Source organism: Fulmarus glacialis, unplaced genomic scaffold (assembly GCF_000690835.1).
Source record: "Fulmarus glacialis isolate BGI_N327 unplaced genomic scaffold, ASM69083v1 scaffold10662, whole genome shotgun sequence".
NCBI lineage: Eukaryota > Metazoa > Chordata > Aves > Procellariiformes > Procellariidae > Fulmarus > Fulmarus glacialis.
This window is the reverse complement of record NW_009197167.1, coordinates 270-12,932: the sequence shown is the minus strand read 5'-3', so window position 1 is coordinate 12,932 and position 12,663 is coordinate 270. Positions and strand designations below refer to the sequence as shown.

General features: G+C 37.3%; 1 protein-coding gene across 1 annotated transcript; it reads left to right on the top strand.

Annotated features, from left to right (window-relative positions):
- The first annotated feature begins 7,962 nt into the window (after window positions 1–7,962).
- On the top strand, window positions 7,963–12,406 carry PKIA (protein kinase (cAMP-dependent, catalytic) inhibitor alpha). Its single transcript, XM_009572444.1, has 2 exons — window positions 7,963–8,136; window positions 11,368–12,406. Exons 1-2 carry the CDS (start codon window positions 7,986–7,988, stop codon window positions 11,445–11,447), a joined length of 231 nt encoding a protein of 76 aa, XP_009570739.1. The 5' UTR covers window positions 7,963–7,985; the 3' UTR covers window positions 11,448–12,406.
- The last annotated feature ends 257 nt before the right edge of the window (window positions 12,407–12,663 follow it).

Genomic DNA, 12,663 nt, shown 5'->3' with positions numbered 1-12,663 from the left:
GTTCAGCAGTAAGCAGTGGAAATAATCTGTGTTCCAAGGATGTAAAATTAAAATATTTAAGATGGAATCCTCCAGAAGGAGGAAAGTGATACCTGTTTTCTTAGTAAATAGGCTCCACAATGTTAAAAGCAGTCTTTTTAGTGACTAGTAAATACAAAGATGCCATACAAAGAATTAGTATAAAATATTGTTAAGCACCTGACCAGGTTATTTTTCCATTGTAAGATGTCTGAGGCTTCCCCCCCCCCCAAAATATCTTTTCAGTGAGCCAAACCCCTCATTCAAATCAATGGCCCTGTGTGAAGTCCTTGAGTCAAGTTAGCCCACTGGGTACCTCTTGGTAGAGCAGCTGGAGGGGTCCACCACAGTCGAAGCTATCTTTCTGGCTGTACAGGCTTAACTGGTTTTTCTAACGGAACTCTGAGTTCTCTAAGGCAATTGCTGCTTCCTCCCCATCTCCATCTGCTTTTTTTTCTTCCTGGTCTTGTTCTCCAGACAGAGTACCCTTTTGAATGATATCTCCCTGCCTGAAAGCTGATTCTTCACACCCATATAGTGACTTTGTAATTCCATCATATTCCCCCAACCCAGCACACGCATAGATAAGTCTTGCCAAAGCTAGCTAATACCTTCTTGCTAACCATTACCTTTACCAACATTTTAAAACAATGAAGAGCAAAGCTCACATTAGTTCTTACCCTAGCATAACAAAGCTCTGTATTTTATAAGATTGGGCATATATTAATATGGAAGAGGTGGTCTATGTTTCTTGGCTTGTCACTAGCTAAAGATCATGAATCTTCATGTTAGTTTCATGGTTCGCTGTTAGGAATTGCAACAGCTATTATAAATTACTTAGGGATGTTTAGCCATTCAAATCTATAGTTCAGCTGAGTATTTCAGCCCTTATAAATGAATGGAGGTTGCCTTGCACCATGGAGCTATTTCTTAAAAAACACAGCTGGTTCCCGTTTAACTGGAAAAGTACATAAGAATGTACTGCATACTGTCGGTGTGCCATTTCTTGTTTGATTTATTTATTTATGACAATGAAGTCTTTTTTTGTTTTGACCTTGAAAGCATTAGTACTAGTAAAGTAATATCTAGCAAGATGTATATCTGTAGGGGAAAAAAAGATATCAAGGGGAATATGTCTTATGTGGATAAGCATTTTATATATGCTGAACTTAAAAATTCAATGGACCAGAATCCTTTTAGGTCATCTAGAATAGGATTAATGTCATCTAGCTTAATGCATGTATAATAAAGATCTCTGCTCACCTTCTAGACTTTTTTTTCTATTCAGTAGGAAGAGATAAGCCCACTGAAGGTGCTAGTTGCATTCATTCTAAAACAAATTCTTAATATGGATCAGATGAATCACCTCACATAGGTACCTACCTACACATGTGTACACAGGCATTTAAAATTAGTCCAATGAATCTCATTCTTAGCCCCTTCCATAGCATTAAGCTTCTGCCAAAAATTGGAAATCTGTTTGATAGAAAACCTTTTATCAGAATGGCTTCTACATTATCGCCTTTGTACCACTGATTGTTTAGAAGGCCCATACTGGTCTGCAGGTCATTCACAGAACTATTTTGCTATCAGACCTTCAGTTAAAAGTTGGCTAAACCTATAATTATTTTCAGTTGAAAGTGTCTATAAGGATTACAGTGGCTTACAGCAGTTTAGCCCAAAATGTCTGCAGACTACTGATCATGACTGTTCAGTGTTTTGTACTTTTTTTCCCCCATAAAGCTATATGCATGCTGTTGTATGTAGCAGTGACTAGAGGAGACATGGCTGTTAGAAAAATAGTCACTACAGTGCTTATAACAAGTTCTCTAAAGAATAGACCTCAGAGACTCAGCTGTGTTTTCTAATGAGAAGTGTGTTGATCAATACCTTTAAAGCACTGGCTGTGCAGGCTGGCACTTGTTGACAGAAGCGCCTTGGTTTGGAGCACCACACCATTCTAAACAAATAAACTGCAGTGCTGCATACCTGGCCTCATCCTCCTAGAACCCTATAACATCAATCTTCTCACAGCTCAGGTGGATGTGGGAACGCTCAGCAGGGCTGCCAGATGTGTGTCACGTGAGGAGCTTGACAGCTCCCATCTTGCCTGAGGCCCTTATCCATCTTTATGGTTATGAGCTGCTATAGCAATGGATTTAATTTTTCACAGAGAGTATCAGAGCATCCTGAAAAGTGTTGCTTTAACTCGCTCCTTCCCTTCAGAAGCTAAAAGGTCCATTCACCAACTGCAAGTAAAAAAGTCACTCAGCAATAGATGCCTCTTTTCTCATACATGTTTTGTTTGCCATTCAGTATTGTCTTTAGGTTGAGCAGGAACTAGTGATGGCAGATGGTAGCTCACCCGCTTCCATTCCCTAACATAGAGTCCCCATGTGGATACTTAAATGTTGTGATTTGTTTCCTGCATAGGGTGTTAATTTCAAAATATCAAAACAATTATTGTTATTTATAATTATTTCCAATAACCTCAATAGTTGTCTGTGGGAATGACAACTTCTGTACTGTATCTTTTCAAAGAATGAAGATCTCTGCAGTATTGCTTCATTGATTATGTTTGCTTCTTTTATTTGCTGCTGTTATTTCATTGCCCATTTTTATGGAATAATGGAAGATTAAAACTGAATTTGTGAACTGAAATTAAGTGGTAGATGAGACCAAATCCTTATGGTCATGGGCATAATGAAATTTGCCTGAGCAAGGACATAGTAAGAATTTAACTATTTGGCTTTTAGTTCTGTATATCTCTTTAGGTAAAATATAAGTTAGATAACACAGACGGGAAACCTATTAACTGTCTTAGTGAATGATCTCTTTGTATAGGTTATGAGCCGAAGGATATCCAACTTCATAGTGCTTTTTTTATGCAGATTTAAAACAGTTTCTTAATTTTTTTCTGGTTAAAAAAAAAAATCTCAGGTGGTCATTTTCTTTGTTCTGTTTCATTGTTTAACCAGTTGAATTTCCCAATAAGATCTTATTAGTACTAGGAGTACTACATATACTATGTTCACAATAAAAATACATTAACTGTCAAAACAGTAAGTGACAATAAGAACAATAAGTTCTACATTACTATTTTATAGAGGTGGTAACTTCAGAAACATCAGACAGACAAAACAACATAAGGGATTTTCAAAGTGCAGATTAAAATACTGTCCAGCTCGCTAGCTGGCATGGACATTTATGTTCCTTTAATTGGCTTTCAAGAGTTAATGCTATTTTCTTGCTCATCTGTGTCTGTGCAAAAGCAATACTATTGTATAGCACAACAGATATAATCTCTTGTGGAAGAAGTACACTTCTGTTAAATTGTTGCTCTATTTCTGCTTTCAACATAGCAGACCATGCATGAGATGGGAATCTAAGTACAGGTTGCTGTGGAATAGAGCCCTCTCCTCACTGGAAAGAGCTCTGTCTCTAAGCTAAGGCTAGGTTTGGAACCAAAATTTATTTTAAAAGCATAATTATATACCTTCTCTAAAGCAGACGTGCTATTAAATGACAAGTTCTCTCTCTCTCTTTTTTTTTTTTTTGTTCCCTTATGAAAGCTGAATATAGATAATTGTATTTAAATAATGTGCTGATCGTGATACAACATTCAGCAGCCAAAGCCTTGGAGAGTTTTATTTGAAAATCCCTTATTCAATGTCATCACTAAGTATATATGGAGAAAGAGGGGGAGTAAACGTTGAAGGATGGTACCTCTTAGCCTTATACTGCAGGTTTGCAATAAAATGTCAGCTCTCCTGTGCTAGCCAGCAACATATGCCAAATCCCATAGACAAGCCGTGTGTCAAATGCCCATTCTTATTCTGTCTTCCTTTTAAAATAATAATAAATACCAATTAGTGAAGGTACTTTAAATGTGTCTGGGGTTCTTTTAGGTAGCTAGTCCCTTAAACAGGCTAAATTCAACAACTCTAGGTACTTCTAGCCCATAAACTGTATAGACACTGATTTTTAATTCATGCTGGTATGCCACATAATTTCTGTACTTTCTCTTCCAAACTCTTGAGAACAACGGCACTGTGTAACACCTTGTTTCACAGAATGATTATGGAATGCAGTCAAATTGGGATTTCATTTGTGAAGCCATCGCTAACTTTTTAGTTCCTTTTAAGACTTCTTTCAATAAAACCGAAGTACTTAGAAGAAGGAAAACAGTTGTAGAAATTTGACAGTTAGCTTCAGAAACTTGGGGGATAAGATTTGTTATATATGGCATGGAAATGGAAAATCTATGCAGAAATTGAATTGTGGAGAACAAGGAGTATTCAGGGAATTTTCTGAAAAAACAAATACTGATTCTTTCTGTACCTATTAAATTACACTGTTCTTGTCATCCTTCTTTTCTGCTCCTCCATTCTCTGGATACTAATTCTATTCCTTATGATGCTACCTGTAAAACTTCTTCATTTGCATAGGATATAGAAGTAGGCCTTTTGCAGGTGTAGCAGTATATGTTATCCAGAATATTCATTAATAATACAGAGATGTCTTGTTACACTGGCTAAAATCCAAGATAGCAACTATCCCTATCTACCTTCCTCATCCTCCAAAATTCTTCAAGTGCTTTCAACTAATTTTCAGCACAACTTTCTTTGCGAGGAAGGAGTTGGGAGAGGAAAGACACAGAAGTCTAAGATTACCCATATTTCTAGAAGTTTTATGAAACTAAGAAGCTGAGGAAAGGAAAGATGCCATATGAAAATCCCCAGGGCTGCATTGCAAACTCTAACCCATTACCAGGCAAAGTGACTCCCCATGGGGGGAAAGATGAAGCACAGCTAGGGGAGACTTCAGATGGGATAGTATCTTATCAGTTACCAAGGAATCCAATACTGTGACAGCAGGTTTCATTAGTCTTTATGCTCACAGAACTGCTTTCTTTAGTTTGCTGGTTCAGTTGGCAGAAGCAGTGAGGTTTGCAGACTTCTTGTTTCAGTTCAATACCATGTAGCAGAGTATTGGTTTTGCAACTTTAAAAAAAAAAAAGTTTACTAGAACTAGTGGGACTGTGACCACAATCTTTAACACAGGAATATCTGTTAATACAATTAGTTAGGAAATTCAAATTATGTTTCACAGAATTATTAGCAAATTCCACTCCTTTCACAGAGGCTGAAGGAAAAAAAGGTTTTTTGGAGTGAATGGTAATTCCTTAATGACTGGTTCAGTGAATAATTACAGACTGCTGGGCATTGAGCCATTCATTGGAAGGGGAGCTCTCGGATGATGTCAGTGGAGTTCCATATTTATGCAGTAATGTCTCAAGATAATGCCAATACAAAACAGAATGGTGTTTGACATTTAGGAGAAGACGCAGACAGGAAAACTTGGAAGTGTTAATAAATGTATGTTTGGTAACATTCTTTTTTGATCAGAATGTTGTTAGTAATGCCATATTGAGCCTATAGAAAATGAACCTTTAAAATAAAGTTCTCCACAAGCACCTTTTCCTATGGCTTTATAGCTTGTTTCATAGCTAAAATTAAATAAGCTTGAGATTTCCCCCAGTGCTCTCCATGTTTTATGGAATGTTTCAAGAAGAATATAATCTTACAGGAGAGTATTCTGTGGAGTGCAGTTTGTACAGTCCAGGGAATTGCTCATGGAGTACAACACTGCTCATTTTGCCAGCCTTACAGCCCTATAGCTTGTTCCACCTCAGTCATAGTCTTCTCTGCTTATTCTGTTCCTGATGCATTGATATGCAGCTTCCAAAGTACCAAAATAATATTCTTCTCTGTGGTGTTTTTTCTATGTTAAAATAAACTAATGTCTTGGCAGGAGTGATAGCTATGATGACTTTGTACTGGTGCTACACTAATGAAAAAATCCAAGCCTGTACATTGATTACTTTCAGGTTTTGCAGTTAATTTTCTACAGGCCAGTTGCAATAACAGGCATGAACAAATGTAAGTCATGTAAGTTTCACTTAAAATCTTTTATCTTCTGATCTTGCTGGATGATATTCTTCAGTGAACAGGTCAGATAAGTCTGAAAACTTGTGCTGTTTTCTTACCTTATCACAACTGTCTTCACTGTTTCCCTTCACCTTTGCAAGTTATAGGCTTCATTACTATATGGTTGATGTATTTGGCATTGAGATGTCTGCACCCTGGGCAAAAAACAAATGGTAAACTTCTCATTTGCTTTAATATTCTTGCAGTGCTTCAAGAAGAGGGCACTTCATGGGAAGAAGTACACATGCTCTCATGCTCATGAAAGCATTTGTTAATTGAGAGGCACTACACTATTTTGTGCGTGTCAGGCAGGCTTTCAGTCAATGCTGACCTCTTTCCATTCTCTAGGTGGTGGTGTTACGTTTTGTGGGTTGGGTTTTTTTGGTTGTTTTGGGTTTGGGGTTTTTTTTGTTGTTGTTTGGGGGTTTTTTGTTGTTTTGGGGGTTTTTTTGGTGGTTGTTTTTTTTTTTAAGGCGGTTTCCTGTTTCATAGTTGTTGTTCATAGGAGTAAAATTATCTTGTCAGCCATTCAGCATTTGGCATGGGACACCAAAGCTTGATAGCAATGAACTTCTTTTTAAGTCAGTCAGTCTTGCAATGATACTTGATATAGTTATATTTAGACTAAATAAAATACGGTGTAGAACCCTTTTCTTGGCTTCTAAGACACATCACATGTACACCCTCATATTGCGGACTGAAACTGGGGAGCTGAGGACTAAAATGAAGATGAAGAATGGACAGGATTTGTGAAGTTATTGAGAGTTGAGTGTGGGGAAGGGTTGGCTGTTTTCTTTTATGTATCTGGTTTAAAATAAAAACTGTTTCTAAAAGATGAGTTTTTATTTTTATTTGAAGAGAGAAAGATGAATCTTTTGCTGCTGTTAGTGTTTGTGATGACTTCAGGGGCTTCTTCAGTGTCCAGCAACTGCAGCAGGAACTGATTTAAAAAAACTGTACACTCTGCAAATGTGATATTTCAGCTACTTTAGCAATAATAGCTAAAGCTTCTCACTGTATGCAACTGTGCAATGTTGCCCTTATGCCCCTGCCCCCAGTTTCTGGTTATAATTCTATAAATTAAGAAAAAGAAAAAAAATCCTAACAGGTTAGATCTATAGCAGATACTCCAGCAGGGATGAAAATCTTTCTCTTACTGAGGTTGAAACAGAAGTTTCCTTGTACCTTCGGCAGATCTTACATTAATGCACATCATCACATTATTCTATAATAACATGAGAAATAGTTATTTTCTAATGAAAAGAAGTTCTGAGTTTACATCTGGCTTACAGAGCATTGCTTTCTAACCTCTGCATTATAGTTTAGCTATGCTGCTTGCTCTGTTAGCATGTCTCCAGTCCAGTGACTTTATGGTAATGCATTCACTTTGGTGCAACTACCACACCAAAATAAATTAGTTGAGTCTGAAGAGGTCTATCTACAATGCCAAAACTAATCATACCAACAGAAAGGAAAATACACAAAACATAGCTGTGCCTGTGTATGAGCATGGTGTTCTGCGTGCAAAAGCGTTATTGATTTGTACTTTCTTACTCCTTACGCTCTGCATTTTGTGCAGAAAAGAACTTTCTTCCACCCCCTATCTACCTCCTACTTCCCAGCTAATATTAAAAGCAGAGACAGCTCTATAAAGGAATTATGTTGCTGAGGTCATTGCTTTTATAAAGTACTCACTAGCACTTTATGAAGCATGAAAAATGAAGTTGTTTAAATACTGTTGAATACAGATTGCATAAAATCCACACACCTTTTTTTCTTTCTACTCTGTTTCTTCTCTAATCTCTCCAAGTTTTGGGATTGAGGCATCTTCTTTTGCTGCTTACTGCATAGCCAGTCTACTCCACAATGAGAAGCCTCTAGTTCTTCTATTCCTGTTCCATAATGTCATTTCTGGTGTTCTAAGTGTTGTTCTTTTTTTCGCCCATCCAGGTACTGCTATGTGGATATTTGTTAGCAATGACTGATGTGGAATCTACATATGCAGACTTTATTGCTTCAGGAAGAACAGGTAGAAGAAATGCGTTACATGATATACTTGTGTCCTCTCCGGGTGGGAACTCTAGTGAACTAGCCTTAAAGTTATCAGAGCTTGATATAAACAAAGCCGGTGAGTACATTTTGGTCTTTTATTATATTTATTTAAAACTAAAATGAAAAGAGTAGTACACAAAACATATGTGCACTCATTATTCCCTTGTCCCTCAGCAACAAAAATATTTTTTTCTGATGATAAAAGATCAGCAGGGGTTGCCTGCAATAAGAAGTCCAGATTTCATAAATGGGAAAGGTGGTTATTTGCAAGTACAACATATTACTGAAAAAAGAAAAGTCATTCTGCAGTGAGTCCCTAGTGGCAGCGTCCATGTCAGGATAAATTTTATGGAAAATTGAGTATAAGGAAGAAAATAAGGAAATGTTCATTAAAACCCAACTCTTCATAATACCCTTTAATGGAAGCTCTTTGGTTTGAAGCCTGTAGGAGAATCCATGTGACTGCTTGAAAGGTTATTGTGGAGATTAATTTTGTTTTCAGCTGCCAGAGGACAGAGCAATAGCAGTGCATTGTTGTTTGTTTTACTTGAATCTTTGTTTCTGGGTAAATTGTCTTTTCCCCCTTTCTGCTGATACTTTGTCCTTCTCTGTAGTGGAGACCACAGACCACCACACAGCTGCTCGCTCACTTCTCCTCCGGTGGGATGGGAGAGAGAATTGGAAGAGTAAAGCGAGAAAACTCATGGGTTCAGATGAGAAGAGTTTAATAATTTAAATAAAATAAAATAATAGTAGTAGTAGTAATAATAATATACAAAGCAAGTGATGCACGATGCAATTGCTCACCACCCACCAACGGATGCCCAGCCAGTCCCTGCGCACCATCCCTCCAACCAGCCTTCCCCCCGTTTATATACTGAGCATGACATCATATGGTATGGAATATGGGTCAGCTGTCCTGGCTGTGCCCCCTCACAGCTTCTTGTGCATCTCCAGCCTTGACAGTCGGTAGAGCATGAGAAGCTGAAAAGTCCTTGACTTAGTGTAAGCACTACTTAACACACTGATGTTTCAGTTGTTGCTATCAACATTATTCTCATCCTAAATCGAAAACACGGCACTATATCAGCTACTAGGAAAAAAATTAACTCTATCCCAGCCAAAACCAGGACATTCTTTTAAGGTGATTAGCACTAATGCAATCCTAAATCTTACTTCACCTCTAATATTACCAAAACTTTTAGCTGGTTGTGCACCTTCAGTTGAGAGGAAGAAGGGACAGTGTATGGGGAAAGGCCTTACATTAAATAAAAATACTAATATGGCTATGTAATTATTTTCATGTGACGTGGGTGAGGATGGATCTTACAGATATTTGAAAGCCCTTTTCAGATCTTAAGAAAGAGATCTTATGCTTATTTTAATAACAGCAGAAGAAAACACATGCAGCAAAGAACAAACTGTTGATAAGCAGCTGCCCTGTTTGTGCACATATTTTTCTCAGGGACAACGGCAAGAGTTCTGAGAAGCAGTCTCATCACTGGACAATCAGATGTGGGCAGCGTGACACCTGGATGGTTGTAGTGCTGTTTGGAGGGGGGATTCTTTTTTTGGCTTTCAGACTAATGTACATCCTAAGTCATTCCTTCTGCAGGTGCCAGTTTGGGGCCTATAGCTTCTAGATGCATGCAATTCTAGCTGGGCAGGGCCTTTACTTTTTTTTCTATTTAAAAAGAACAGCTTTATTAGTGTGTGTGTAGGTGTGTCTATTTATTTTAATGTGGGGATACATGTAAAATGTTGGAAAAATATAAAGTAGGTGGCATTTGAAATGCATAATGCCAACCTCCCTTCCTGCTTTAATTTTCTTCAGTCTCAAATTTACACTTATCAAAATTGTCTCTGATCTTGTCCATTTAGAAGATATAAACAATCCTTATTTTTAAGTTAAGCTGTTGGAGCGATTGTAAGCCAGAATTGTGTTCTTTCGTGAGCTATAAAAACAATGTGACTTTGTGCCTGTAATATATGTTGGTATGCATTTTGTACATGCAGTTAGCTCTGTAGTGATGAGAATGGTTTAAATAACTGTTAGCCTAATTTTTAATACATAATTCAGAAGTCTATTTTAGTTTTTCTTGGAGACCTCTTTTGCAGCTTGGGTAACTTAACCATTGCAGAAAAGTGCGCAGAGTTGCTCATAAAATTACCTTAGGTAGTAGATACACAAAAATGCCTGCATACTTCTTCAGGAGGCTATGCAGTTTGAATTAGATACAATGAAAATATATTTAAATTTTGTACTATTAGTACACCTGGATAAAAGCCTCCAAACCATAAATACTGGAAAAATACATTGTATTATCATTCGTATGAGTATTAGTGTATTACCCCATCATGTCTTTCCAAACCAAAGAGAGGCTAAAAAAAATTTTGCATCCCCAATTCCAGTTGAGAATAAACTAGTGCTTGCGGGATGCATATACACGTCACACCTGACAGGATTAAGAGGAAGACACATGTTTGGGGGTCATATCTTGTTTCTTTCAAGGTGCATGTCAAACAATTCATGCTAAGTACTACCTAATTATACAAATATAGACATCAAGTTTCGATTTTTTTTTTTGCTGTTTTTCTTTTATTCTTATTACAGCTATATGCATTTTCTTGCAAAAGTACAAGTACATTTGCTTTCAACTGCATGGATTAATGGCAGAGTAGGATAATGCAGATTAAAAAAAAAGAGGTTATTATCAAACATATGTAAATTAAGGTACCCAAGCATAGTTAGTACATTGACTTTGAAAAGTCTGCAGATATATTTCCTTTAAAGAACAGGAACAGCTTTGAACAGCACTAGGCAGTGAGGCCTTATTAAAAGACCACATATTTTCTGTCATGCACTATTTGATACCTGAAGTGAGTGCTGGTTAATCCCACCATTGATGAACCAATGACAGATAATCAAGAGTTTACTGCATAATTATGTACAGTACATATAATTACTGTGTAATACTCTCCCTTCAAAACAACGGTTCTAGTGTTCTTTGTCTATAATAAGCTAACAACCTGCTAATGTCTATGGATATTCTTTCATTTCTAGCTACTTTAGGTCTGTACTTAAAATGGTAGTGGTGGTTGCAGCTAGGAATTTGTTTTTGACAGTGTCCCTTGAGGTGCACAGTATGGCTATCTTAGTAGTAAAAGGTTTCATATTTAATGCAAGACTTCCATTTCAATTTCTTTTTACTTTATTTTTGAGACTGGTGGATGAACAATTGGGGTTCTGGAAGCAAGACCTCTTTGTTTTAGGGTGGATCACTCGTCCTTTTCTTGTATGTTATAGAAGGAGAAGGAGATGCACAACGAAATCCAAGTGAGCAAACTGGGGAGGCCCAAGGGGAGGCAGCAAAGCAAGAAAGCTGACATCTGTCTTTGACCGACTAGAACAGCTGCTGGATGTTTTCAGACTACAAGAGCATGCTGGAACAAATTTGTTTCCATGAGCAAGCTGGTGGAAAAGAAAGTGCATGTGTCTTCACTGCTGGAACCCACTCAACACAATGCTAAAAATGGGGGTACAAGCTGTGGCAGAAGACAGAATTTTCTCTACCTCTGTCATTAGCAATGGTTGAACATGTATTGATTTTTTGGGATAGTGTCATCAGATGGATCCCTTCATAATGACTACTTGATGGGAACACTTTTAGAAAGTAGAAGAGGTAAATCTTGTAGCAAATGGCCTTTGAAACGTCAGAGGATCTAATTGTATATTTAAGAAAAGGCTTGTGTGATCCTCAGAGTTTAAAATTCTCTGGCCAAAGTGTTCACCCATTAAAAGAACTGTAAAGAAAGCACTGTTTTTAGAACTTTGCGTCTGTTTTACAGCTCTGTTATTTACAATGGTTTTTGTATTGTATGAATTAGATGCTCGACACTGCCCCTTCTCAACTGCTTATGAAGAATATTTCTGTTACTGTGAATTTTTCTACCACGCGTTTTGAAAGGGCTGGTTTTTTGCATAATGTGGTGATGTGCACATGATAGATTTAAAACGTCAATGCTAAATTGATTATGCCTAAACCTAAATGACTCAGCAACACTCTAATTTGTTACTAGATGAGCCTTCAAAACGATTTGTTAATGTGAATACTTCAGCGTGTTTTGTGTCCTTGGTACAGTTTTGCCACTTGCCTGTAGTTAGTTGCATATCAGAGACTCAAATTGAATCTTTTATGTTATTCTTTCCCATTTTTCTAATTTTACTCCCAATTTCTTAATCTTTCTCCAAGATATTTTTTTAAAATGTTAGTCCAAGTATTTTATTGTTACGGTAGTTTTAAAATACATTTATAACCTTATATGGGTTAAAATTCAAACAAATTCCATGGTGCTAGAGATTTTCCTGGTTCACATTGTTAAAGATGGGCCTTTGTTTACACACGGGAGAATAACTGACATAGGTTATTGCCAATTATGTATTTTGGAGTGAGTTTTAGATTGCAGGGTAGTCCAACTAGTGGATCATGGGCTGGATCCAGCCAGGGGGACTGTTTTTTCTATTCCTTGCCTTTGCCTCAGTTGATCAGGCTTTTTTTTTGGCGGAGCCAGTAGCCTGTTACTGATGCACCAGGTACAGCCA

Bases quoted from the DNA above. Each gene is read 5' to 3' on its own strand.
- PKIA (XM_009572444.1), top strand. From the start codon at position 7,986: ATGACTGATGTGGAATCTACATATGCAGACTTTATTGCTTCAGGAAGA. The intron at 8,137-11,367 runs GTGAGTACATTT...TGTATGTTATAG, and splicing joins GCTTGATATAAACAAAGCCG to AAGGAGAAGGAGATGCACAA.